Below are 27,645 nucleotides of genomic sequence, written 5' to 3'. Positions count from 1 at the left end.
TACCACCCTGCATCTCCTCCTTAGACATTAACCTTCCTGGTCATACCGTACGCCAATTCAACCCTGCCTGAGCAAGTCTTGTGCTCACCAGAGGGTCTAACAGAATACTTTATCTAAAAACACTGGACGACAAAACAATACAAAATTCGGTCCTGGGAGACTCTCCAAGCTTAGTGCTAATTACGAAGCGGCCCCGCCCTCCCAGCGTCGCCGAGGCTGTCTCACCATAAGCCCGCCCTCCCCGCTACTCTTTGAACCGGAAAACTTCTCGAGTTCTTACAATTAATGCCCAGTGCCTCCCTAGGTGCCTTTCCCAATTGGGAAAGTTTCACTTCCGGCTTCCGGCAAAATGGTTTAGTCTAGGCTACCTAGCCACGCCCCTTTCACGCTCCTTTCCACCACGAACCGGAAAAGATCGCGCAACCCCGCGTTCACAACCCGGAAGTAGATGCTTCTCACGGAAGCCGGCTTTGGCCCTGCGGCTCCTGCAGTCGCCGCGGAGAAATTGTTGGAGCTGGCAGCCTAGGAATGGTGAGACCTCGCGGTTCGTCTCCTAGTGTTCTGAGTAGAGTTGGGGGCAAAACGGAGTTTCACAATGTGCCTCGGGGCACAACCCCCCCAAGATTCGGGGCCCCGCCCCGGTATCTCCCCGAAAAATCTGCGCATGCGTGAGTCTGACCGAGCTAGAATCGGGCCTGCGGCGTTCCACGCATGCGCAAAGGTGGCATGCTTGAGGTGGGGTGAGACTTGGCCGGGAGTTGGTCCTGGTTCGCTGTCACCAGCCGGTGGGGCTCAGAGCCAGACTGCGAGCGCATCGCGGTTTATCGGTGCAGTACTGTGTGCTGCATAGCTGACTAAATTACCACTTCTCCCCAGAGTCCCTGAAACAGCCCTGGACTGACCCCTCACCTCGGGTGGGCTCTCGCGGGAGGGGCGTGGAGGGACGGGAAGGAGGGCAAAGACTGCCTCAGTTGCGTGTGGAACTGGGCACCTTCCCCCTCTCCGGCGGTGCCCGCGCTCCCCGGCGGTAACCTGCGGAGCTGGGCGAGGAGCGTCTTGACGGGCAGAGCCCGGAACTTTGCCCCGGGAGGCACCCGAGTCCCAGGGGCGGGGCCTGCAGACACCCCTCCAGGAAGTCTGTCCCAGAGTTTTCCTGGGGCTAGAGGCGGGTCTGCCTAGGCGGTGGGTATTCACACAGTTCCCAAACCACTTTTAATCTTCAGAACCCACTTACGTAGAAGCCTCAAATGGGAGGGGGAGAAAGGTGTAGTGAGACACCGGTATTCTGTCTACCCTCCCCGGCTGCGGCCGAGGAGGGGCTGGTGCTGCTGCTGTGAGTGGGCCATTGAAGAAAAAAGCGAGCGAAGAATCCCTTGACTCTCTCTTTTTGACTGTCAAGATGTTTGATTTAGGATTTGCTGGTAAAATTACAGGGGTCTCTAAACCTAATGCGTCTTTTTTCTTCAGCTTTTATCATGCTCCCCAAGGTCTCAATGACTTCCACATAGCTACTTAGATTTTTTTGTTTCTGTTATTTGAAGCAGGGTCTCACTAACCCTAGCTTGCTGAGTAGGCCGGACTGGCCTCAAACTCGGCAGGGATCCACCTGCCTCTGCTTTCTGGTACTGGGATTAAAGGCAGGAGCCATCACACCAGGTAATAGCTACTGGTCCTACTGGTCGTTAAGTGTAATTGGGAGTGACGCTTCACGCCTCTTCCCACTACATATGCCCCCCCCACCTCAGGATACAGGAAACATGAGCAAGTTCAGGAAGTGGGAAATAGGTTTGGCCCGTTAGAAACCTGAGCCTGAGGGAGCTTTATTTCTCCTTTGCAGACTCTCTACTCGACTTCTAAGCTCTCTTGGTCAGAATCCTTGGATGAGCGTGCGGGACCCTTCCTCCTAGCCCTGTGGTTTGGAGTCAGTGGCTTTGGGACAGAGAGAGGATGGACAAAGGTAGTATGAGGCCAGGCCAGCTCCCCAGGTGCTCGGGCACCAAGCATCTGCTGATTTTCCCCCCTGAGCCTTGCACAAGTGTCTTTTGGTTCTGGCTGGGCATTGCCACCTCCCCCTGGGCCAGCACCACCCATGCACCTCTTGGCAGAGCCACAATTGACTGACTTGCTGCTGAGCTGCTGCTCTTTGGCACGCTACATTTTGATGGCAGAGGGAGCAGTTATGCCCAGAGCCCTGTGTGTCGGCATCACCAGTCTGACCTGAGCACCATGTGCTGCACGACATGACACGTGGCACCGGGAGAACTGCCCAGCGTGGAAGGTCTGGGCCAGGTCTGAGCCCAGATGGGATCTGGATGGCCAAGGAAACCCCACCTTAGAAACTTCGAGCCTCAAGGAGGCAGGAAAGGGCTGAAGGGACTAGCAAGGGGGAGGCTGAAAAAGGGGGTCCCATGTGCAGAGGGTGCTTAGGAAGCCTGAGTTCACCATTTCTTTTTTTCTAGATTCCCAGGGGCTGCTAGATTCATCCCTGATGGCATCAGGCACTGCCAGCCGTTCAGAGGATGAAGAGTCACTGGCAGGACAGAAGCGAGCCTCCTCCCAGGCCCTGGGTACTATCCCTAAACGGAGAAGCTCTTCCAGGTAGCCGGGATCGGAGAGACTGGGAAGGGGAGGGCTTGTGAGATTAGCTACCACATGCTTTAACCTTTGCTGGGAATGTCCCTCTGAACCTGCCTTGCTTGGGTCCAGACAGAGCCGGCACTTTTCCTTTCCTTTCCCGCTGTTCCCTCCCTGTAGCATTCAGGACAGACAGAGGGGTTACCAGCCTCTGTGGAGGTTGCAGTCTCTAGCCGGTAGCCTCTCATCTCTGGACTCGCGTGTAGTCAGTCCCTGTGCACTGAGCCAGGTGCTGGTGGAAATGAAGACAGCTGGGCAGTTAGCTCCCACTGGGAGCCTGCTCTTTGGAGGCTGAATGGGCTAACCAGTGGCTAACAGTGCAGGGCTTCCTACAGGTTCATCAAAAGGAAAAAATTTGATGATGAGCTGGTAGAGAGCAGCCTGGCCAAGTCTTCTACCCGGGTGAAGGGGGCCAGTGGAGGAGAGTCAGGCCGCTGTTCAGGGAGCGAGCCCTCCTCTAGTGAGAAGAAGAAGGTAAGGAACTGGATCCAGCAAGGGGCCAGGAGTGCTGGAGTCTGTGTTTCCCCAGATAGAGGAAGCTGTGAGGGGACCAAGCTGCCCCGCCCCCACTCTAGGCCCCTCCCTCCTGTCTTTCCCTACTCCCTTTCTTGCTGCACTCCTCACTCTGCCAGTGCATCCTGTATCACATTCGGTGTGGGAGGCAGGGAGCATGTATCTATTCTTGGAGCAGACAGCTTGTTCCCAGCATTGCAGGGTGTAAAAATAACCCCCAGGTGGCATTGCTCTGGCCCCAGACAGTGTACCAGCAAGAGTAGTTCCCTGGTATCCTCCCCACCCACCCTCCATTCTCAACCCAAGGGTACCACGAGCAGAAAGAAGACCCCATCTGGTCAAGAATTATGCAGAAGTAATTTGGTGGGGGTGGGTATTGGAAAGCTGAGCTCTCAGCTTGGCTCCCTGGTGTTCCCTGAGCCTGCAGCTGTCACAGTTTGTGAAGCAGTAGGTCGGAAGCCCTAGCTTTTCTGCTACCAGCTTTGAGTTTATTGTGGTCCTGCCCTGTACCCAGGTATCGAAGGCCCCCAGCACACCTGTGCCACCCAGCCCTGCCCCAACCCCTGGACTCACTAAGCGTGTGAAGAAAAGCAAACAGCCACTTCAGGTGACGAAGGATCTGGGCCGATGGAAGCCTGCAGACGACCTCCTACTCATCAATGCTGTACTGCAGGTAGTTCACCCGCCAACCCCACACTAGCTCAGGAGGACCCTATGGCTTCCAAGGGAAGGATTCTTCCCATTGCTGAGACTGGAGCAAACCAGTCTGGGTCTTGCAGACCAATGACCTGACATCCGTCCACCTGGGTGTGAAGTTCAGCTGTCGTTTCACCCTTCGGGAAGTTCAAGAGCGTTGGTACGCCCTGCTCTACGACCCTGTCATCTCCAAGTAAGTGGGCTAGCTCCAGTAGAGGGGAGGTGCTGGGGCACCCAAATTTGGAACTGGGTATAGGAAAGCCAGATTCTATCAGGGCCCAAAGGAAGGGCTTGGGAGGCAGGTAGGGCCTTGTGTCCTCTGGGGTAATTGGGGACCTGCCAGGTTTACAGAGCAGCTCCTTCCTCTAGCTCTTTCTAGTCCCGGGTGGAGAGAAGCCACAGAGTCTGGCGGTAGAGAAGGTGGCATAGGAAACAAATGGCCACAAGTGCCAGGAGCCCCAGGTCCACCAGTATCACCTCTGAACTTTCCCACACTGGCCTCTCACAGATCCTTATATGAAGAGGGAACTGAGCCCCTTGCTCTCAGGAGGCAGAGGCAGGTGGGTCTCTGAGTTCAAGGCCAGCCTGGTCTACAGAGTGAGTTCCTGGGCGGCCAGGGCTACACAGTGAAACCCTGTCTTGAAAACAAATAAACAGGGGGCTGGAGAGATGGCTCAGAGGTTAAGAGCATTGCCTGCTCTTCCAAAGGTCCTGAGTTCAATTCCCAGCAACCACATGGTGGCTCACAACCATCTGTAATGGGGTCTGGTGCCCTCTTCTGGCCTGCAGGCATACACACAGACAGAATATTGTATACATAATAAATAAATAAATATTTTTTTAAAAAAAAAGAAAACAAATAAACAAACAAACAAAAAAGAAACTGAAACAAAAGAGTCCCAAGACCCTGTTAGGTTCAGAATTCTGAATAAGCTCACACACATAGGCAGCATACTCCTCAATCACTTAATGCAGTGTCCTCAGCTCGGTCTGATGCTGAGCGCCCATCCTCTCCTCCTTCACAGCCCTGCCACCCACTTAAGCTGTAGCCATAGCCCAGAGATGCCAGAAAACAGGTTGGCCTCAGCATGGGAAGAAGGGGACAGTAGGCAGTGATTAGTGAGTGCAGTGTTCGCCATGTACTGCGGAAGGGCTTAAAGGAGTTACAGCTTGTCCCAGTTCTTTCTTGGTTGCTGTTTTGAACCCAGGTCTTACTTTGTATACCTGCCTGATTTGGAGCTTTTCTATAGCCTAGACTGGCCTTGAACTTTGAACTATCCTCCTGCCTCCATCTTCTGCAGGCTGGAATTACAGGCGTGTGCCACCACACTGGGTTTTTAGAGAATATGACTTCCATTTAATGAGTTGCCTCTTCATTCACTGGACCATGCCCCGGTGCTGTGCTAAGCCTCAGGTTATTTCTACCAAGGACTTCTAGGCTTGGGTTCTCTAAGTCCCAAAGGTTTATAGGTTTGGGGGGAGTAGGAACCCCAGATTACTTGGCTCCCTTCTTTCAGCTCTGTCCTTCATCTCTTTCCATGCTCAGGCTGGCTTGCCAGGCCATGAGGCAATTGCACCCAGAAGCCATTGCAGCCATTCAGAGCAAGGCACTGTTCAGCAAGGCTGAAGAACAGTTGCTGAGCAAAGTAGGATCGGTAAGGTTGAGGACTGGGACAGAGTACAAGCTGGACCACCACCAGTGTGGGGAGCCCTATCTGCCCTATCTGTGGTCTGCACACGTGCAGATGAGCACATCTGCGGGGACCTTTGTGATGGATGGGTCTTGGGAGAAACCATTCCTGACCCCTCCCTGGTTGGCTGTTGCTTCTTCCAGTTCCTTGGGAGGGCTTGGGGACAAGATTGGGTTGGGAATGAGGAAACCCTGTTGTTGTCTCCAGACCAGCCAGCCCACCTTGGAAACCTTCCAGGACTTGCTACACAGACACCCTGATGCCTTCTACCTGGCTCGTACTGCCAAGGCTCTGCAGGCCCACTGGCAGCTCATGAAACAGTATTACCTCCTTGAGGATCAGACAGGTAACACCCAGGAACTGCAGTGTGAGCAGCCAGGTACTCAGGTAGGAGAGTTTGTGTGAAGTGCTCTGGGCACAGCTGCCTGCCAGTGCCCTGTAAAAGCCACTAATATCCTCTTCACCTCAGTTTGCAAAACAAAAACAAAAAACAGCAGCAACAAAACTTGCTTCCTTGTAGAGCTGGTAAGGCCTTTGGCGTCATGGAAAGGGAGACCAGCTCACCTAGTGTCTTGTGCCAAAAGTCCAAATAGCAATTACTGCTTCTTGTTTTAGGGTCTTGTTTTTTTCTTGACCTATCTTGCCATCACGAACGATACATTAGTATATTATTTATAGGTAGCATTAAAACTGGAGCAGCCTGGGAGTGTCCGTCTTTATTCCCTCTTCCTCGTGTCCTCAGAGATAATGACTGACTTAAAGTTGCCCTGTCAGCGTTCTGCATCCTCCCCCATTGCTTGTGTGAACCAGGGAGTGTGTGTTGTCAGGTAGTTTAGGCCTAGAACTCCCCAGTGGGACTTGATAGCTAGGCCCGCATCTGTTCTCTTCCCGAATGACTGGAGTGCTTTCTGCCACCCTCTTATCACTGAACTCCCTTCTCCAGCGAAGAAGTGCTAGGAAAGCCATCTGGTTAGGCTGCAGAAAGCCTGTAGGAGGACTGGTGACCCAGTCTCTGGTGTCTCTGGCTTAGGCACACTCTTCTTGCCCGAATCCACCGCTTGCTGTGTAGTGCGCCACACCATCATAGTTCTCCATACTAGGAAAGTGAAGCCCTTCACTGTGGATTCTCCTGCAGCTCTGCTTCCAAAAGATGGTCTCCTGCGCGAGGCCTGTAGAAAGTACAGCCATAGGTGTTAGTGGTCCAGTCTGTCTCACCTGTCACTGAATCTTCACAGAGAACATTTGCTAGGTGACATTTATTTTTATGGCTTTAAAGCCAGCTTGTCTTTGTTTTTGTTATTTTTTGGTTTTTCGAGACAGGATTTTTCCTTGTAGCCTTGGCTGTCCTGGAACTCGGTCTGTAGACCAAGTTAGTCTAGAACTCACAGAGATCCACCTGCCTCTGCCTACCAAGTGCTGGGATTAACAACTGTGCCACCACTGTTCAGCTTTCTGTCTGTCTGTCCATCCTTAATTTATGGGTCTTGGTTTTCTACAGCCCAGGCTGACCTCCTGCCTCCATCTCCCAAGAACTGGAATTCTAAGTTTGTGTCACCAGATTCTGCTTCTTTTGCCATTCTTTTGGAAGTCACTCTGTTGACTGAAAGCCTTATCTAAAGGTTATAGAATTTTTTTCCTCCAAGAGTCTTTATGTGGGAATTAGTTTCTCATTGCTTAGATTCCAGGGTCCCAAGGATCAGACGGTTTCCTTAGCTTAGCCAGCAGGTTAGTCACACATTAGTCATGGATTTCAGGTGGACCTGATGGAAGGCATTTGGTGGCAGTGACCAGAGAGCCTACTCCTCTGTCACCACAGTCCTCCGGAGTAGCCCTCCAACCCCCAAACTGATAGCTGCTGGCTGCCCTGCTGCGGAACGCCACTGCGGTCTTGGCACAGCTGGTCAGAAATCGCAAGTTCTTATGTTCTGGGCTCCTTGGTTTCTTCTCTTCTCACCAGAAACTTGAAAACTTTCATGAAACAGTATTTTTCCAGAACATAACCCTTCGGTTCTAATATTAATTCTCCTGCTCCGTTTCATCTTCTAACAGCAATAAAGCTAATTTCATGGCCCATAAGGAGGTCACCCCCACAGGCTGAAGTGGAAGCAGTTCTGCAGGCCTGTGCTTTCCAGTGGTGCACGCCTCTTAGGGCGGCCGGAAGGCTGGGGAGTGCATTAGGGCCTGACTGTGCCCAGCGTCTGCCCTCTGCTGTCCCTCGTATACAGGGGAGCTGAGCAGTCCTCCCCTGGTCTCTGTCCCTGCACATGTTCAGGGAGCTGAGCAGTCCTCCCCTGGTCTCTGTCCCTGCACATGTTCAGGGAGCTGAGCAGTCCTCTCATGCTTAGTATGAGATGTCACAGGTGAGCGTGTCATGCACCACAAGCCCATGCAGGGCAGCTGTAGTTCCCTCGTCTTGAACCACCTCTGTCCCAAGTTCAGTGGCAGAACGCATTGTGTGAAGTCAGAGTGCCGCTGACTTGGGACAGTGCGCCCTCCGGCTCTGGCTCCAGAAGGCTGTTCTTGCACCCTGGCTACTCAGCTCACCTGGCTTGGGCAGCCGGGGCTGGAGCGGAAGCCTCAACATTTAACACTGCCTCTGTTGTTTGTTCAGTGCAGCCACTGCCTAAGGGGGACCAAGTGCTAAACTTCTCTGATGCAGAGGACCTGATTGACGACAGTAAGCTCAAGTGAGTTCCTGGAGAGGGTTGACTCCAATTTGTCGGGCACACCGGCCTGCCCAGCAGACGTAGCTTCAGTTGCAGCTGCTGGGCATAGCCTCCCTGTTGCACCCTCTCCTATGGGGGCCGCTTAAGCTCACTGCCTTCCCTTTCCCCACCTAGTCCCAGGGCTAGGCTAGGCCTTAAACAACTTTCTGAGCCCCTTGGCTGAAGAGCCTGGGGTGCCCTAGTGGGCCAGGTACCGGGGCCTAATAGTCGGCCTGATTCACCCTTTTCACCACTCAGGGACATGCGAGATGAAGTCCTGGAGCATGGTAAGCCTGCCCTCTTGGGGACAGTGGGGGTGGGAGCTCTTGCTGAACTGGAGGGGACCAATTCAAGGTGCTAGTGGCATCAGAGTGTCCCTTCTTAACGCTTCACCTCACCTCAGAGCTGACAGTGGCTGACCGGCGGCAGAAACGAGAGATCCGGCAGCTGGAACAGGAACTGCATAAGTGGCAGGTGCTTGTGGACAGCATCACAGGTGAGACCGGGAGACCAGAGAGCATCCTCTGTGGCATCTGTCCCATCGAGCCCCTTTTCTTGCCCTATCTGGGTATGCTGTTTACCTGCCCAGTCCCTGTCTTCCCCACCCTGGTGCAGGGCTGGGAATTTCCTACTTGCTTACCCTGCTCTTCCTCAGGCATGAGCTCTCCAGACTTCGACAACCAGACCCTGGCCGTGTTGCGGGGCCGCATGGTGCGATACCTAATGCGTTCTCGTGAGGTAGGACAGGCTGTCACTGTTCCCGCCCTGCCTGGGCACCCGTCCTTGTTGTCCCTTACTCTGCCCAGTCCTTGTTTTCTCATTGTTCCCTGGCCTGTGTGGGGCTCCTTTCCCTCAATCCCTGTCCCAGCCCTCACCTCCACCATTTTCCCAGATCACCCTGGGCAGAGCAACCAAGGACAACCAGATCGATGTGGACCTGTCTCTAGAAGGTCCAGCCTGGAAGATCTCCCGCAAGCAAGGTATACCCTCCTGCCACTCCAGCGGCCTCTCACTGGACTTTCCAGCCATGGGCCGTGTGCCTCAAGAGCCCTCATGGGCCAATGAGGCAGGCCAAGGGAAATGGTGCCTTCTCTATCTAGGGGGTCTAAAGCGCCTTCAAGCCGTCTTCCCCAGGAAGCAGAAAGGCGCTCAACTCTCTTCCGGGTTGTCTCCCTTGTCATTTATTTTCCTTTCTGCCTCAACAGGTGTCATCAAGCTGAAAAACAATGGTGACTTCTTCATTGCCAATGAGGGCCGGCGGCCCATCTATATTGATGGCCGGCCTGTGCTGTGTGGTTCCAAGTGGAGGCTTAGCAACAACTCTGTGGTGGAGGTGAGTTGGGGACAGAGCATGCCAGGGTATGTCACGTAGTGCTTGACAAACTAGTTCGTGGATGTCCTGTTCCACCTCTGTACTGAGCCGTCTTTCCTGCCCAGATCGCCAGCCTGAGATTTGTCTTCCTCATCAACCAGGACCTCATTGCCCTCATCCGGGCCGAGGCTGCCAAGATCACACCACAGTGAGGCGGGTAGCAGAAACCAGGGCATCCTCTAGCCTCAGTTTCCCCTGTCATTCCAGCTCCCTTGAGCTGGGAACTCAGGCTCCTGGAAAACCCTTCTACCCAGAGTGGGTAGTGGAGGCCCAACTGCTGGCCCATTGATTTGAGCCTTTGAGGCAAGGTGGGATCACCATGGGGAAGCAAGGAGAGGCTGGGACCCCTGAGCCTCCCCAGAGCCAGAGCCCCCATCATTGCCACATCACTCCTGTGTCTCCAGTGGGTCAGCTTTAGACTCTTCTTTTTTGTTTTTCTTTTTGTAAATAAAAAGCACCAAGTTCCAAAGTAGTTTCTTTTATTTTTTGTTGTTTTTTTTTTTAATATAAAAACCATGAGGACAGGTGGAGATGGGCACATGCAAGGAATGGCAGAACCCCTCCTTGAACTCAGGCCTCTGCCCCCATCTGTTGGAGGGGGGACAAGCAGGTCAGTGGAGCAGAACCTGTGGACCCCTAGTCTGGGGCCTGCCTGAGGCTCCAGCTCACCCTCTGAGGCTAGGCTAAGCCTCTTCCTTTATCGGGCTCCCTGCCCTGGGCCAGCGGGCAGCGCACAGCTATGCGCCTAGGCAGAGCAGCAGGTGGCAGGTGTTTGTAGTACTGACCTCCAGCCAGCAGTCAGACCCCTGTGCCTTCTTCCTGGGTCCACTGGACTGTGCCAGGACCGTGGCAGCCGATGAGCACCATCTCTAGGCTGTGAGGATCCCAGGGCAAGGCCCGGCTCCCTGACCCAGGAGGGGGCTCTCCAGTACTGGTAGCCTCAGCCTGGCTCACAGGTGCTGGGGTCCCAGTCCTAGCCTCTTCCTCAGGAGGGGGTGATGCTGGGGTGCTTGGCTCAGAGCAGAGGTCTCCAGAACCAAGGGGCTCCGAGTCTGAGGTGGAGGTCCATAAAGCTGTGGCTCGAGGCCAAGGGGAGCTCTGAGATGCTGGGGGGCCCCAGGGCCAGGGTGCCATAAGGGGAGGGGGATGCCCTGGACGAGGGTGAGGCCAGGTTCCACTCAAGACAGATCCTGCTGGGGGTTGTAGGCAATAGGAGGATGCCCCAGTGTCCACACGCAGGGGCTGTAAGAGCCCAGAGGCAGTGGCTGGGCACGGCCCCTCTCCTGATACCTGGGGACACTGGCCTTCCCCTTGGGGCACCAGGATGAGGTGCACAGCCTGGCGAAGTGACTGCAGCCCCTCTCGCATCTGCAGCACCTGTTCGGACAACTCCATCACCTTGAGGGGGAAGAGGTCACAAGGTCAGTAGGCCAGCCATCTCAGCAGAGCCTGGTCGTCCCTCCCTGCTCCCATCTCATCCACCCACCGCCTGCCGCAGCTTGTCCAATGTGTCTGTGCTCCTTGCCTCACTGGGCCCCAAGGGGACGGTGAGCAGGCCACTCTCTGTGGAAAAGATGGGGTTATCAGCCAGAGCTGCTAAAAGACAGACAGTTTAGGATCCAGGCCCAGCCTTCTTAACCACTGACCTGGCTCACCCAGCTCCCTTCTGGGCTTAGTCAAGTTGTTAAGTTTTGCCTAAATTATCAGCAGCATGAAAACCCCTCCCAGCAGCCCTGAGTAACGCTGTCCAGTGTTCTCCTCCCTGCAGGAAGTTGTCCCTCCATGGGCATGAGATAGTCTCATAGCCCATGGTACTCTTAGATCTCCTGAATAGCCAAGGCTTGTCTTGAGCTCTGTCTGCCGCCACCTCCCTGGCATTATGCTGACATTATGGACATATGCCACCATGTCTGACTAGCTGGAAGTTGTTCCTTGCATCTACCCCTCATTCTGTCCTAGAGGATGCACTGTCACTCTGTCCACTTCCAGGCTGCCTCTTTCCAGCCCTCTCTCCCATAAGGGCATTAGGAACATTCTCTGATTAACATGCACAACAACCCATTTTATAGACGGGAAGCTGGATCAAGATGCTGAGTTTATACTGTTAGAAAGCCGACAGGGCAGGCACCCAAGTCTGCATCCCAGTCCTCACCAACAGCCTGCAGGGGCGTCCAGGCAGGCTGCCCCTCCAGTTCCTCTAACACCAGGCGCTGACACCACAGTGCTTGATCTCTATGAGGAAAATGGGGTGCCCACCCACACTCTCTGTCCCCCAGCCCAGTACCTGGTCCTGGAGAGGGGCTGCTGCTACATTCTGGGCCAGACTGACCCACTCGGAAAGAGAACTTGTGCTGGTCAGAGCCACAGCCATCCTCAATGCCATCTACGACCCTGTGGATCCAACAACAAATCAGACAATGGGCAGCCACTGTGGTGTCGGGATGGGATGTTCCAGTGTTTACATGTGTCAGCTGCAGAAGCTCAGGCCTAGCTGGGGACCTGGACATCCTAAGAACATGGTCCCCTTTGCTAGGCGCTTGCATTTTAGTTGAAGAGTAGATTGGAGTAACAAAACAGCCAGAGTTAAGGGTCAGCTACCTACTAACAGGTAGAGGCTTTGCAGGCATTAGGAAAGGCTTCTTGGAGGAGGCAGGCTTGGTCCATGACGGCTGGATGGATTAAGATGAAAGGGTGGGGCTGGAGAGAGGCCTCTGAAGTTAAAAGCCTGTTTCATTCTCGCAGAGAACTCACATAGAACAGCTCACAATCACCTGTCACTCCAGTTCCAGGGAACCCAGCACCCTCTTCTGGCCTCTGTGGGTACATGCACTCATGTGCATAGTTCCCTGCCTGCCCCACACCCCCACATTTAAAAATAAAATCTTGGCCAGGTGGGAATGGTGCACACCTTTAATCCTAGCATTTGAGAGGCAGAGGCAGGTGGATCTCAGAGAGCTCAAGGCCAGTCTGGTCTACAAAACGAGTTCTAGGACAGCCAGGACTGTTAACACAGAGAAACCCTGTCTCAAAAAAAAAAAAAACCAAAATAAATAAATAGATAATAAATAAAATCTTTTCTTAAATGTGAAAATATGAAACAAAGCATAGTGCACATAATGTAATCCCAGCACTCAGGAGACAGAAGCAGGAGGGTCACTCGGTGGAGAACAACCTGGGTCACATAGTCTCAAAAATAAAAATGGCTAACACTCAGGGCAGGGTATGCCTAACTGTACCTCCATCCTATCACCACAATCTTGCCATGAAGTCCAGGGCCTGCTCACCTGGGACTCAGGTCTGGGGGTACATTCCATGGCATGGAGGGCAGCCGTAGCCCGTCTAGGGTCCTTGGATGAGCAGAGGGGCCAGCCTCAGGCTTCAAAACCCCTGTCCTACTTGGCCGCCCTCTGCCTCCTAGACGTGGTCGGGGTGCAGTTCGACGTGGGGATAGGAGTTTGGCAGCTGAGGAGGAGGAGGTACAGCCGGGTGACAGCAGAGGACTGGAGGGCTCATCTGCAGGGGCCGGTGAGACTGTGTGTCCCTGTTCCCCGTCCGTCTCCTTCTCCTCCAGGGTGGACATGAGGGTATTGTCACCACTCAGGGAGCTGGTGTCCACCTGCGGACAGAGGGGGTGGGGTTCAAGATGGATGGCCACTGCTGTGCTTCTCTCCCTCCCCACAAAGAGGAAAAGGCCCTGGTAGAAGTAACCTGCACCACTGTTCATGACGAAATCGCCAAGCCCTGGAGGAAATCTTCCTCCAGATCCCACCCAAGTGTGGCTGTAACACCCTCTACTTGGTCCTCCTGACTAACGGGACTATACAGTGTGTGCTAGTGAGCATCCAGGAGACCCCAAGGCCTCTGTGCTGAATCAAACGAGAGATGGCCCCCACAGTCTCAGGCGTTTGAATATTTGGTCGCCAGTTGCGGGCACCTTTGGCGAGGTTTAAGAGGTGTGGCTGTGCTGGATGAAGGTAAGTGGGCTTTGAGAGAAGAGCAGTCTCTACCCCCTTCTGCTTCACTCTCTCCACTCACTGCCTGTGGTAAAGGATGTGAGCCCTCAGCTTCCCACCGCCGTGCCAGCTGCCGACTCCTCCATCCCTTTGGACCCGTGAGCCCAGATAAACCCTTCCTTCTGTAAGTTGTGCTGGTCATGTTTTATCAGCAGGAAAGTAACTATCCACCTCAGAACATGTTATTTGATGATGAAGAGGCAAGGGCCTCCACAGGGCTCTGTTCAGAAGCAGCCCCCAGGGCTGACGCCAGTCTGACCACCCCTCCAGCTGCAGCTCACAGGGTTCTGCAGGTTAGAACTGCATGTGGCTCTGGGAGACCAAAGCTGGACTGGCTTGTTTTTCTGAGACGGGTAGCCCTGACTGTCCTGACCTACATTGACCACGTTGGCTTTGATCTCACAGAGATTCACCCATCTCTGCCTCCTGAGTGCTGGAATTAAAGAAATGTGCTACCTTGCCCTGGCTTGGACTGACTTCTAAAACTGTTGGTAGCTGTGGTGGTGGCGCACGCCTTTAATCCCAGCACCTGGGAAGCGGAGACAGGCGGAGCTCTGTGAGTTCAAGACCAGCCTGGTTTACAGAGCGAATTCCAGGGCAGCTAGGACTACACAGAGAAACCCTTTGTCTGGAAACAAACAGAAAAAGAAAAAGAAAGGGCTGAGTGGATTTCTGCCCTGAGGGGTGTGTGTGTGTGTGTGTGTGTGTGTACCCTCTTTACTCCCCCAACTTTGTTCACTTCATCTGCTCCCTGGCACCCCAGCCCCTCCATACACATACCCAGCACCCTTACCTCTGCAGAGACACCTCCAGCCCCCAGGTTGTAGCTGAGCTCTCCACGGAGGCCACGGCTAAAGCGTGGGGCGAACTCAGGGTACAGGGCCAGGCTTTCATGCAGCCCAGCCAGCTGCAGACACTGCAGGACACAGTATGTCAGCCCCTTCACATCCGCATTGGCCTTCACTACCTGCTCCCGCTGGGGTAGTTCACAGCCGATCAGATCACCCTTCCCTGAGGAGAGGAGGAGAGGAAGTCAAGGGTAGCAAGTCACTAGGGGAGGGGGGATGAGCTGTAGACCAAGCACAAGGGCCTGGCTGTGGTGGGATGCCCAGGTCGCGCTGGTCACACGCACGCACACACACACACACACACACACACACACACACACACACACAGTGAAGAACAGTGGGACCCAGACTCAAGCACAAGGGCCTGGCTGTGGTGGGATGCCCAGGTCGCGCTGGTCACACGCGCATACACACACACACACACACACACACACAGAGTGAAGAACAGCGGGACCCAGGCTCTCAAGCACTTCCAATGGTTGAAACCTCTGCATCTAAGCAGGATGTCATCAGTTCCTGTGGTTCGCAGACAGGCAGTTAATTAGACTCCCCTGGGGAAATTAAACCAATCAGACTGCCGGGCCCTGGCCCGACCTTTACTTTTACAATCTGATTTTCTTACAGGCCCACAGGTGATTTGGATGTGGCTTGTATCTGTTTAGTGCTCCGTGTGGCACGATGAAATGTCAGGTGGCTGTGCTGTCATCATCCCTGGTCTGGGCTGCCTCCTCCACACTCGGGATGGGGAAGGGAGCGCCTTGATACCACCACTGAGGGTTTTCCAATGCTAAACTGAGATTACTACCTGGCTGACAGCAACTATCACATGACGTAGTGTCCTACAGCCTCACGGATGTTGGATGGGGAGGGTCTTAGAATCACACCAGGTCTGTGGTCCTGATGAGAGCACAGAGTGAGTCGGTGTTGGCCCCAGACAGAGCCAACCAGAGGACTAATTTCATTGTTTTCCTCTCTCTTGTTCCCTTTTGGTTGTCCCCAACCTGGGCACGGGCATAGGCAGCTCGGCCCTGTCAGAGCAGCCAGGTGATTAGAAAGAGCAGTCAAGGCCTTAGGACCAAGGCAGGTGGCTGCCAGTCAGCACACACACAGCCCAGAGGCCTCTAAATGTCCGTGCACCTCATTTAAGTTTTCCGTTCTTGGTTTGAGGCTCCCTGGATCCTTCTAGAACTGTTTGGATTACAGAGGTACTTTATGGAAGGAGCTGTCTTTTGTGTCATCTGAAATAAGATAGGTGTCATTTGTTCTCATCAAAGAAATGACACAAAAATGAGAAAGCAGGACTAAGGACAAAGTTGACAGAGACCTGCCACAGCCTCCAGGCCCAGCCCATCAGCTGCCACCTCTATCAGAGGTCTTGGAACACTGGCTGAATCAGTTCACAAACAGGATGGGTCCAGAATCACTACTGTTGACTACAGGGCCAGACTCATCCTGCCAGGAGTCAGCTGGGTGCACCTGAGTGCCCAGCTGAGAGGCAGGTGGGAGGCTGGGACGAAAGCAAAACAGAAACCAGGTCACAGCTGGGCACACGTACTCCCAGCCCGCAGGCTAAAATAGGAGACTGGGCCACACAGCACACACAGAACAAAACTCTCAGTTCTCAGGCAGGATTGGAGCCAGGCGCTCGCTACCAAGTGACCCCTTATAGTCCTGCTCTGCCTAGTCTGGCCGTCACCCTTTGTCTTACCAGTCTCCTGATTTCTTTAGGAATTTCAGTTCCTCAGAGGTTTGCAGTCACACGTGTCCCTTGGTTCCTCAAGGGTTACCAGTCATACCCATGTGGCACAACTCTACCTTCCTTATTTATTTATTCTCTCTTTTGCTTTGCTTTTTGTTGTTGTTGTTGTTGTTGTTGTTGTTTTTCCAGACAGGGTTTCTCTGTGGCTTTGGAGCCTGTCCTGGAACTAACTCTTGTAGACCAGGGTGGTCTCAAACACACAGAGATCCACCTGCTTCTGCCTCCCAAGTGCTGGGATTAAAGGCGTGCGCCACCACTGCCCAGCTCTTTTGCTTTTTGAAACGGTTGAATTTATCCCAGGTAGGCTCCCTATGTCGTCTAGGGTGGCCTAAACTTCTGATCCTCCTGCCTCCACCTCCCAAGTGCTGGGATTACAAGCATGTGTCTCTGTACCTGGTTTTATGTAACATCAGGGCTAATCCTGCACTCACTAAGCTTCATAGCAGGGCTTGCCCATCTGCCTGCTTTCCTCTCTCCTCCCTTCTCTTTGCTTTTCCTTTCCCTTCCCTCTCCTCCTCTCTCAGATGATCTCGCTATGTTGCCTAGGCTGACTTACAACTCCTGGCTCAAGCGAATCTCTCGCATGAGTATTCCACCTGGCTTGGACTCCATGCATATGCCAACACCTGGCCGTAGCTCCATTTCCTCAGTTCTAGTATACACTGCATCTAGGCTCAGAAGCCGCACTCATGAAAGACGAACAAAATGTATGCTTTAACAGTCTGTCATCTTGCTCGGGCTCTGAGCCCCCAGGTGGCATTTCCTCCATCTAATGCTGTTGGAGGGAGTGAGAATGAAGCCCCTGTAGCTGCTGGGGTGTCCAGCATCACGCCACGCCACGCCACACCATGCCACCACCTTCCGTGTTCCTATGTGTTCTAGTCTCCTTTGTGGCCCACGCCTCGGGGTTCTAGCTGTTCTGTGACTTGGTCATTACCTCCCTTCCACCTGCTGTATGAACCTGCCTGGATTATCCAGACTGGTCTCAGTCCCTTGCCCTCTAGTGAGCCCCCAACAACTGCACAGCATAGCTCCTCTACCGGCTTCTCCTAAGTGAGGCCTGTGCTTCCCAGAGCGCTCGGGCGTGCTTTCCTGACGCCTGTGTGCACACCTGGCCCTCTTGAAATGCTTCCCTTTTGTGGCCATGGCTTTCTCAAGGCACCTGGTAGACCATGTGAGACTCACGAGATTTAGTCAGACAGTTGTGTTCCTGCCCCACTGGCCAACGCCTGGCTGTTTCGCTTTTCTGTGCTTAGTTCCCTTCTGTGCGAAATGGGAACAATGGTTTCTGTGAGTTTCCGGAGTCTCAGCATAGAAGGCCTGGGCAGACAGACAATCCTCTGGGAGTCTCTTCTGCTTAGTTAACACTGTCCGCTCTGCAGAGGTGACCCCTGGTCCTCATTCAGGAAACTGATGTCTCACTTCCCCTCTTTCTTCTGCCAAAGGAAGGGTTTGTCCTTCTCTCAGTGAGTCTACCCTGTCATGCAGAGACATCTGGGCTTCGGGCCTGCTGCGTCCTCCCTCTCTCCACCTTACTAGAGTACTGTCTTCTGTACTTTCCTCCACAGCTTCTCCATCCCATCATGCACTGGGTCTCCTTAAAAGCCAGCCTCCTCCCTGGCCTCATCCTGGGAGGGCTTCAGGTTGCCATCTCCTCCTGTGTGGTCGCTGACTCAGCTTTGTGCTTTGTCTCTCTGAATGGCTCTGGTTGTTTCTGACTCCATCCTGTCTGTTTCTCCCTTGGTGGCTTTGTGTGCACCCGCCCCCCTTCTGCAGGATGGCCATGCATCCCATAGACACATGAGCCCCCAAGCACCCTCTCTCCCCTCACACAAACCTAGAATGGCGAGCACGGTGCCACCTTTGAGGACCTCCATGGAACCCGAGCAGACAAAGTAGAGGGCCTGGAGAGCATCACCTTGGTGAATGAGGTACTCGCCGGGTGTGCAGAAAGCGGGTCTCAGTGCCAGGGACAGCGCCCGCAGGCAGCCGCGGCTCGCTGCCTCGAACAGCGGCAGCTGCAGGACCTCCTTGTGGAGATGCATGGCGATGTCTGCTCGAAGCTCGTCCGGGAGGCTCTGCAGCAGCTGGAGGCAGGCAGTAGGGCAGAGTTAGGGTAGCAGGGAAGGAGGCCCCTTCCAACCAGCTCCTCTCCACCATTTCCAACCTCAGGAGCAAAGGGGGGAATGGAAGGATGCCTGAGCCTCCTGAACAGCAATAAGCACGCAGGGTGCAGTCAATGGAAGAAAGCTCTTTGCAGCCCCCGCCCTGCCCCTTTCTTCCTCCTGGCATCAGACTGACATCAGTGAACACAGGACCCACAGACCCAGCTAGGGCTCTGCTCTGCCTCATGGGTGGGTGCTGTCCCTGCAAGAGAACCAGGAAAACCAAACTTCTGCATTTCCCACCTACCCACACCTCCACTCCTGATCTTTGAGACCAAGCACAAACCCCTTGAGGAAGCAAAAGTCTAGAAGGAGCAGCCTAGGAGGCCACCACACCTCAGTGGTGTCGATGCCATTGTTCACAGCCCAGGTGGCTTGGAAGTACTCAAGCATACGCTGCTTGAGGGGCTTGGGGATGCGGTGGATGCGGATGTAGTCTCGCAGGTCACGGGTGCGGCTGTGGTACAGAAAGCGGCGAGCATACATGCGCTGGATGATGGCCGTCACATTCCCAAACACCACTGCATGCATTAGAGCTGGGGAAGAGTGGAGTGGAAGGGTCACCTCCAGGCCTGGCTAGCAAACATGTCCTCTGCTCCCTGCCTATCCCCCTGGGGACCCTGAGAGAGGTGGGCAGGGAGGGGCCCAGAAAACCGTAGGCCAGCCTCACCTCCAATGAGCATGGTGCAGATAGAGAATATCTTCTCGGTGTCCGTGTTAGCGGACACATTGCCGAAGCCCACGCTGGTGAGGCTGCTGAGTGCGAAGTACAAGGAGGTGATGTAGGCGCTGCGCAGGGATGGGCCGCCCAGAAGCTCCAGCCCAGTTCCGTTGGCTTCACCGCCACCGCTGCTCCCGCTGCTGCAGTTTGCATTCTGGCCTGAGCTGTTCCCTTCATCTGCAGTCCGGCTCACCAGATAGTAGGGGGTCTCCAGCCTGCGTGCCAGCTCCTGCAGCCAGCCTGGGGAGGGGGAGGGGGGGACTCAGAGAGCAGGACAGTTCTGCTGCTCCCTGAAAGTTAGGAATGAGCAAAGGTAGGCTGGACCCTGTGGCTCGATCACCTTTTCTCTTCTCTGCTAACACAGCACATCCTTAGCTATCCCTTCAGCTCTCAGCAAGACAGCACAGTAGAAAAGCTGCCTGGCTCCACAGCCGGATTCTGTTGGCGCCTCTGGTAGAGTAAGGAGAAGCACACCCATTTCTCCAAGGCTGCTGCCAATCTCACAGAAGGTAGCCAGGCATAGGCACTGGGGTTAGGGGTGGCATCTCACTGCATTTAGCCTCAGCCTGGTCCCCTAGTTTGGATGGCTGAGGCCACCCGCTCTACCTTGTCCACTCACACATTTTTTTTTTTTCCTGAGACAGGATTTCTCTGTAGCTTTGGAGCCTGTCCTGGAACTCAACTTTGTAGATCAGGCTGACCTAGAACTCACAGAGATCCTCCTGTCTCTGCCTCCGGAGTGCTGGAATTAAAGGCGTCTGCCACCACCGGCAAGCAAACAATTTTCTTTTGTCCAAGCCATCTGCTACTGAAAACCCTGTCCCTGCCCATCCAGCCATTCCCTGTCCCTCAACCTCACAGACGAGTCAGTCTCATATATGCTCACATGGATGTGTGCACATATGCCACTGAGGTGCCCATATACACCACACAGTGGGGAAGGCAAGGGCAAATATGCAAACGCTCTACAGATGTTCCGCCACCACTATGCCCACTTGCACGGAAAAAGCCTGTGCATTCTTGAACACCTAATGACCACAGGTGATTGCACACTGACACATAGGCAGGGGTGGGGACACACTTGCACACAGATGAATCTATATATACTTGCATAGTCACACAGGCGTGTGCGCTCACACCCATACGCCCTCCCAAGCAAACAGACTTCCCCGCGTGTACATGGTTACTACTGGGTGGAGGCTGAACTTACCCAGTCTTCTCTGGACACGGGAGAAGACAGCAAGGACAAGTTCACAAGGTCAACAAACAGACCCTGTGCCACACACCCCCACATTATTTTTGTACATGGCCTTGGAGGTCCTCATAGCTCTCTGCCCATCCACACCCATCCCCTCAGTAGCTGAATACACACAGTGGCAGGGCTCCAGCAAAAGGACAGAGCTGTATTGTAGGATGCGAACTAGCAGAGAAGAGTCACAGCAGGGGGACTAAACCTTAGGGTTACCGGGCAAGGGCTAACGGCTCCCTAGAAGAGGAGATGTGTGTGCTTAACCTTAAAAGACAGGGAGGTCATTTTTTTATTTAAAGCCTGCCTGCCTGCCTCCTTTCTCCCTCCTTCCCTACCTTCCTTCCTTTTATCCTCCCTCCCTCCTTCTCTCCCTCCTTCCCTCCCTTTTTTCTTTCCTTCCTTCCATGTGTACACATGCCACATTAAGCATGTGGAAGTCAGGGACAACTTGCGGAAGTCAGTTTTCTCCTACCATGTTGGCCCGGAGGAGCAAACGCAGGTTTGCCAGGCTTGGCAGCAAGTGCGCTTACTCACTGAACCATCTTGTATGGACTCAAGACCAAGGGTATCTGGGTCAGTTACAAAGAATGGGGTTCACTTGGGAACTTAGTGATTCAGGGTCCCTGGGAGGTGAGCTGGAGACAGGGTTAGGGTGGATGCTGACCCCAGAGCTGCCTGGACTATGGACTCCCCCTGGGAAAGGCAGGTGCCAGTGAGCTGGAGTGTTCCTGTTTCCACATGCTCAGCAACTAGAGGGCTCAGGGGAGCCGCCAAGTGGGCCCTCGGGGCACACACCGTCTCCATGTGCCTGGCAAGGAGAAGGTTCACAGGAGCCTCAGCATCTCTGGGGGAAGCAATCAGAGCAAGATCTAAGTGACCCACTGAGGTCACTGGACATGAGAGGTCACCCAAGCAGCTGGAAACTTGACAAATGTCAGTTACCGAGACGCTGACAGAGGGTTGGAGGTGTGGAAGAAAGGTGTGCTTGGTTGGGGATGTACTGGCTGGAATGGGATTGCTAACCAGGAAGGTGAAGAGTGTGTTCTTGCAGCCACACCATGGGCTGGCAAAGAAGGAGGAGAGGTGCTAATAAAACCTGTCTGGAGTCTGGGGACTTGGAAGGACCGGACCACACTGCACACAGGAAGTATGTGGCTGGCAGTGAAGGCTATAGCCTTACTGGGGTTCAGGCAGTGAAGGCTATAGCCTTACTGGGGTTCAGGCGGTGAGGGACTATAGCCTTACTGGGGTTCAGGCGGTGAGGGACTATAGCCTTACTGGGGTTCAGGCAGTGAAGGCTATAGCCTTACTGGGGTTCAGGCGGTGAGGGACTATAGCCTTACTGGGGTTCAGGCGGTGAAGGCTATAGCCTTACTGGGGTTCAGGCGGTGAGGGACTATAGCCTTACTGGGGTTCAGGCGGTGAGGGACTATAGCCTTACTGGGGTTCAGGCGGTGAGGGACTATAGCCTTACTGGGGTTCAGGCGGTGAAGGCTATAGCCTTACTGGGGTTCAGGCGGTGAAGGCTATAGCCTTACTGGGGTTCAGGCGGTGAAGGCTATAGCCTTACTGGGTTTCAGGCGGTGAAGGCTATAGCCTTACTGGGGTTCAGGCGGTGAAGGCTATAGCCTTACTGGGGTTCAGACGGTTATAGCCTTACTGGGGTTCAGACGGTTATAGCCTTACTGGGGTTCAGGCGGTGAGAGGCTAGAGCCTTACTGGGGTTCAGGCAGTGAAGGCTAGAGCCTTACTGGGGTTCAGGCAGTGAGGGGCTAGAGTCTTACTGGGGTTCAGGCGGTGAGGGGCTAGAGCCTTACTGGGGTTCAGACGGTTATAGCCTTATTGGGGTTCAGGTAGTGAAGGCTATAGCCTTACTGGGGTTCAGGCGGTGAAGGGCTATAGTGTTACTGGGGTTCAGCCCTAGAAAGCCTCACAGCCTTGTGGGTGACATGGAGAGGTGAGAGAGGAAATGACTGAGTGGGTGGTGAGTGGAGGGAGGAGCCCAGCAGTGGAGGTGAAGGGAAGGAGGGGATACTGGGATAAAAAGGCTGCTGTTTAGGCCCAGGGAAAACGTGCATTCAGAAACATATGAAAAACATATGAACTGGAGATGATAAAAGCGGGGCAAAGGCTTGAAGAACCTGTGAGGACAAGCTTCAAAGAAGGTGACACAAAAGGAAGCCATGAGGCCAGCAGGTCCTTACCTGGCCTCCCACGGCTGGGCAAGAGCTTGAGAAATGTAATCTAGGTCTGGGCATTGGGAGGATGCTATGGGTGACTAAGACTCCCCACCTAGTCACTGGGCTGTTCCCACATGGCGGTGGCCATCACATACATGCACACCCTTTCTCTGACATCCCTGCACGCAGACGGTCACATCCTGGCACACCCTCCTCTCAGTCCGCCGTACCGATCTCGGGCAGCTCGGATTCGCTGCTCTCAATCTCCTGTTGGCCGATGTAGAACCAGACGCAGGCCACCCAATGGGCAAGCAGCGCGAAGACAGCCATGAGCAAGGTGAGCACAACCGCGCTGTACTGCGAGTACCGGTCCAGTCTCGGCAGCAGGCGCAGCAGGCGCAGCAGCCTCACGGTCTTCAGCAGGTGAGCTCCAACGTACTAAGATTGGGGGAGGGAGGTCATGCCGGGCCAACTCTAGCCCGCTGGTATCACCCAAAGCTCACCACCCAACCCGGCCACACTGACCACGTTGACCTTGAAGGCGTGCAGTAGGTCAAAGGGCAGCGCCGCTATGACGTCCAACAGGAACCAGGTGGTGACGTAATGGAGGCAAATAGACTTTGGGGCAAATACCACCTGGCCTGACTTGGACACAAATGTGGTACGAAAATTCAGCACAATATCTGTTGGAAGATAGGCAGGCATCAGTAGGCTACAGCTCTTTACCACTGGGCACAGCCCTGTCCAGTGCGTGGTCCTGCCCCAAGCCCTTCACACTGGTGGCCTAAGCTGTGTAGCTCTAGCATGCACACATTGATAGACCCATTTTACAGAGGGAGAAACCAAGGCTTTCCAAGGCTAGTCTTGGCTCAGGGTTCTAGACCACCGTATTGGCAGAAACACCTTTGTGTGAACATAGGCTTGAATTAAAAACTCCTGGGTGAGAAACGAGGGAAGGGCAAGGGAGATGCTCTGGGGCACTGGAGACCATGCAAGGAATGATCCCTACAAAAGTCCAAGGGGGCTGGCCCCGAGTGAATACATTTCACGTACCAAGGATGAAGAGGACCTCCACGGCCAGGTCACAGACACTAGGTGGGCCACGGGCAGCACTGGGCTCCCGTGCTGTGCTCACACACACGCTGTACGGCACAGTGACAGCCACGTAGAGTGTGGCAAGCAGGATGAAGCCATCCCAGGTGGCTCTCAGAGCCCCACAGTGCAGCAGGATGAAGGGTGACTTCCGGATGGCAGCGACTTTATATTCAGGCAAATTTGGCTTCTCTCCAAATACTCCCTGAGTGAGGAGGGGCAGGTCCAGAGAGGAGAAAGGCTAATTCAGGAGTGTGGCTAGGTGGGCATTCATCTCCTTTCTCTCCCTGCACTCTCAAAGTGGCCCTGACAGGGGCCTTATTTACAGACCAGAAAACTGAGGACGGGAAAGAGCCAATGACTTAGCCGAGGCCAAACAACTGCTTAGGAGTGGAGCCAGGGTTGAACCTAGGCCCAGAGGACTCCAAAGCTGAAGGGCTCTTTTAGGCCTCTGATGGATCAGATAGGACATATTCTCTCTTTCAGTTCCACCCACAAAAGGCCGGTGGGACCCGAGTAACTTCTGGGCATTCTCTCTGAGGTGGTTTAGCTCTCCTCAGCCTGCCCTACCCTGCCCCCAACCCAAACACACACCCAGGTGCTCAGTCCACCTTATTGAGCTTGTGCTTGCCCTTAGGCTGCTTCTGCAGATGGCCGGAGAGGTGATACAGAACGGCTCGGCTTCGCCGCCGATTGGCATTAAAACCTTTGCTTCCTGACCGACCATATCGGCGCCGGCCACCACCTGCAAAACAGAAGGTCCTGTGATGTTAGGCAATAGGGTAGGGGTAGAGGACACTAACTGCTAGTCTGTGGACGGAGTTGGCTTGTTGACCCTTTGGTCTCTTCAGGGTGAGGGGTCAGGCATTCCTCACTGCACTAGGTGACTTGTCAATCAGAGCTGGGGTACTCAGGACACCAGTTCCAGGATCGGCTGCCAGTCTGGATCCAGCAAGACAAGAAAAGGGGAAAGGCCCGAGAGAGCAAGTTTCTAAGAGGGTCTCTTAGATACAGAGGCAGCGGGTTGCCATCACCAAAGGTGCAGGAGCTCCGTGGAGCCCATGCTGAAGATTGACGCGGAACAGAGGCAAAGCCAGGGCTCAGTGGGGATAGAGCAGTGGGAATGGACTGAACTCCCAGCTTCCCAGGCGGCAAGCGGCTCTGTGACCTGGGCAGCCTTGCCCAGTCCTTGGAGGGGGTTTTGTCCTGGACTCCCCATCAGGGATGCTGTGCAGAAAGGAGTCAGGTGAGCAAGGGTGCCCTCTCATTGGTGGGAAAGGGGAGCTTCCTAGACATAGGTGAAGTTTGTTTGCTCAGTGACACTGGTTTGACAACTTCAACTTTGACAAGATCCCATCCCAGGACATCATACACAGAGCAGCACCAGCCACTCTGTCAGATAGAGTGGGGCTCATCAAGCACAGGAGGGGCTGGGGGGACAGGTGTCCCAGCCGCGCCTGGGCTGAAGGGACGAGTGTCCCGAGCCTCAGTGGTGTCTAAATCAACATCGCAAGCACCCACCTCTTTCCTTCCAGTTGTCAGGGCCCCCGCGGGTCTTGGTATCACTGATGTCCTTGTGAGAGACCAGGAAGAGGGCCACTTCCCCCTTTTCATTTTTTATAGGAATCACATCCAGGAGACACCAGAATGGAAGCCCTAGGCAAAGAGACAGACTTAGCCCTTCCATTCTGAGCCCAGCCTAAGGTCATAACAGAAGCAAGCTGATACAGCTTCCTGGGGGGGAGCAGCAGTGTGCGTTCATTTAGGACAGGGCTTGGGAGAGGGGGCAAAGGAGAGCAGACATGACTGCCAGACACTGAAATGGGGTGCTTTGTCCCACTTCTGAATACGAGAAACTCAAGACTAGGAGGGAGTGGAGACAGACTAGAGCGGGGTGAGGGCTGGGGAGGCAGGACAGAGGTAGGGGCAGAGAACGGGATTAAAGAGTGGATGGGTACATGGGAAGATGGGCAAGGAAGAGTGGCCACGAATGGGGTGGGTGCCCAGCCCACGAATGGGATGGGTGCCCAGCCCACCAGGGCAGCACTAAAGGTGAGGCGAATTGGTACCATGGTGCCTCACCGCTCTTCCGGTACAGGATCAGCTCAGCCTTGAATTCCTTGTGTTCATCCAGGGCCTTGCGGATCTGTTGACGGACCAGCTCACTGGTGTCTGGCCCATAGAGAAAGGAGCAGGCACAGCCCCGTTGCATGACCTCAGCCCTGGAGAAGCCCGTGAGATCACAGAAGCCATCTGAGCAGTAGACCACAGGGAAGAGCCCTGCCACCTGGGCGTTGCCCAGCACGAAGTTACTGTCTGCAAGAGAGCACCCCTCAGAAGAGAGCACGGACTGAAGGGCACCTTCAGCTACCAGCCCTGCTTTGCAAAAATACTCCAGGGCTCTGTGTACTGGCGAAGACCTGTTTATGAATGAGACTTAAGCATGTCATTTGTGCGTCAATATCCCCAAGGGTCAACTGCCAGCTGCATGTGTCGTTGTGTGCGTGTTTGAGGATCAGCCCATGCCGATGAAGATTGCTAAGTGCAGTCCAGTGTGGGCACTGTGCGCTGGCAGAGTGTGTCCTGAGCAGTTTGAATAAGGAGCAGGGTTAGGGATTTCCCAAAGACTACACCTGCTCTAAGCCCACCTCTGACTCTGCCAGGCTCACCCACCGACTGGATAAAAAGGTTGGCTGTGTGGCTCCTCCCGTGAGACTCACTTGTTCTGAGAAGCAACCCAGGCCACTGTCCATCCTCTCCTGTTTGCACCCTCACGCATGGTCATGCCCTCGCTCAGGAACTAGTGAATGCGATCAAGAATGGGGGTGTATGGATAGTGACTGAGCAGAGCCTGGAGCCAAGCATGTATTGGGGAGTGAGGGGTGCTGAATCAGCAGGCTTCAAGCCCGAAGCAGATGGAGAAGTCTGGGTGCGGGGAGGGAGAGTCAGTGATGAGTTCCTAGGCTGTCTACAACAGGAGGAAGGGCTGCTACTTAGAACCGGGAAGCCCCGCTGGGAGTGAGAGGGGGAGGAACCCTGTTTTTATGCTTCTCTGTGTTCAGAGCCCAGGAACCCAGAATCTGGGAGCTCAAGTTGCCTTTTCCAAACTTCCCCAGTCCCGATAGGAGTCCCCAAGCTCAGCTTTGGGCTGGGTGGGCATTCCAAGCAAAGTGTTTAGGCTGTGCGATGGTTTGCACACACAGTATCTGCTGAATCCCGCCTACTCTATCTTCCTTTGCAAATCTTATTTCTAAATCTGGATTCTGAGCCCTGTGTGCTGTCCACAGGCTTCACCCTACTCGGCCCTTGCAACAGCGCCAGGTCCAAGGTGGGGATGGGTTATTGACTCATCCCGGCCCCGCACCTAGGGACATCTGCTAGCAGTGTTGACCCTGAAAACCTCCGGGAGGGAAACCTTCAGTGACTGGAATGAGAGGATGGCTCCAGCTTCAAGAGGGTGAGGAAGAAGGGAAACCCGTGGGCGCCAAGCTGCAGGAGGCAGTGGACTACTCCCCAAGCTAGGGGGCTAGGGCCTGACTCACGCGTTCCGTCGAAGCGCGTGGCGATGGTGTCCAGGAAGGTGTTCTGTGGCGCCAGGAGCCCCCGCATGGCCGGCATCTTAGGCGGCGGTGGCCGCTCGCCCCATCCCTCCGGGGCGCGGGGACTCAGCGCCGGGGGAGGGCGCCTGGCTGGGCCGCCCTCCGCCGGGCCCCGCGCCCCCTAGAGTAGCCGTCGGGGGGCTATGCCCGGCCCAGGCTCGCAGGCCCCACCAGCGGCCGGCGCGCGAGGGGGCGTCCGCGCCGTCGGGGCTGGGCGCATGGCGCGCGACCGACCCCTCGCCGCCCACGGATTCCGGGCTGCAGGCCCCGCGGCCACCGCGCACTCTGCACCTTTCGTCTGTCCGCGGCTCCCGTTTCGGCTGGTGGGGTGGCTCCCGCTCGGGCTGGGCTCGGCGCCGGGTCCCCGCAGCTCCCTCCGTCTGTCGGGGAGAAGCTGCAGCCTACCTC

General features: G+C 54.8%; 2 protein-coding genes across 7 annotated transcripts; one reads left to right on the top strand and one right to left on the bottom strand.

The window, feature by feature from the left end:
- Nucleotides 1-376: 376 nt before the first annotated feature.
- Nucleotides 377-10,083, top strand: Mcrs1 (microspherule protein 1). Of its 3 annotated transcripts, XM_048444622.3 has the most exons (16): nt 377-531; nt 1,838-1,957; nt 2,106-2,289; nt 2,460-2,598; nt 2,970-3,108; nt 3,662-3,820; nt 3,927-4,036; nt 5,390-5,498; nt 5,742-5,880; nt 8,146-8,221; nt 8,498-8,526; nt 8,643-8,735; nt 8,895-8,977; nt 9,132-9,219; nt 9,445-9,572; nt 9,677-10,083. In XM_048444622.3, the coding sequence occupies exons 3-16, from the start codon at nt 2,241-2,243 to the stop codon at nt 9,761-9,763; spliced, it is 1,428 nt and encodes a 475-aa protein (XP_048300579.1). In that variant the 5' UTR covers nt 377-531; nt 1,838-1,957; nt 2,106-2,240; the 3' UTR covers nt 9,764-10,083. The 3 variants fall into 3 exon arrangements, with proteins under 3 accessions (XP_048300579.1, XP_048300580.1, XP_048300582.1); XM_048444623.3 differs by lacking the exon at nt 2,106-2,289; XM_048444625.3 differs by lacking the exons at nt 1,838-1,957; nt 2,106-2,289 and having other exon boundaries at nt 386-531.
- On the bottom strand, nt 10,074-27,645 carry Kcnh3 (potassium voltage-gated channel subfamily H member 3). 4 transcript variants are annotated; one of them, XM_048444620.3, is made up of 15 exons: nt 27,529-27,645; nt 25,721-25,954; nt 25,160-25,294; nt 24,250-24,383; nt 23,600-23,843; nt 23,072-23,229; nt 22,777-22,984; nt 19,067-19,357; nt 18,733-18,932; nt 18,069-18,318; nt 14,418-14,635; nt 12,896-13,227; nt 11,896-12,002; nt 11,098-11,174; nt 10,074-11,009 (listed from the first exon to the last, which is right to left on the bottom strand). In XM_048444620.3, the coding sequence occupies exons 2-15, from the start codon at nt 25,848-25,850 to the stop codon at nt 10,410-10,412; spliced, it is 3,084 nt and encodes a 1,027-aa protein (XP_048300577.2). In that variant the 5' UTR covers nt 25,851-25,954; nt 27,529-27,645; the 3' UTR covers nt 10,074-10,409. The 4 variants fall into 4 exon arrangements, with proteins under 4 accessions (XP_048300577.2, XP_048300575.2, XP_048300578.2 ...); XM_048444618.3 differs by lacking the exon at nt 27,529-27,645 and adding an exon at nt 27,181-27,507; XM_048444621.3 differs by lacking the exon at nt 27,529-27,645 and adding an exon at nt 27,181-27,506 and having other exon boundaries at nt 25,721-25,950.

This window comes from Myodes glareolus, chromosome 19 (genome assembly GCF_982192425.1).
Source record: "Myodes glareolus chromosome 19, mMyoGla1.1, whole genome shotgun sequence".
In the NCBI taxonomy this organism is placed as follows: domain Eukaryota; kingdom Metazoa; phylum Chordata; class Mammalia; order Rodentia; family Cricetidae; genus Myodes; species Myodes glareolus.
Note: the sequence above shows the minus strand (reverse complement) of the source record. Positions and strands in the feature narration are given on the sequence as shown.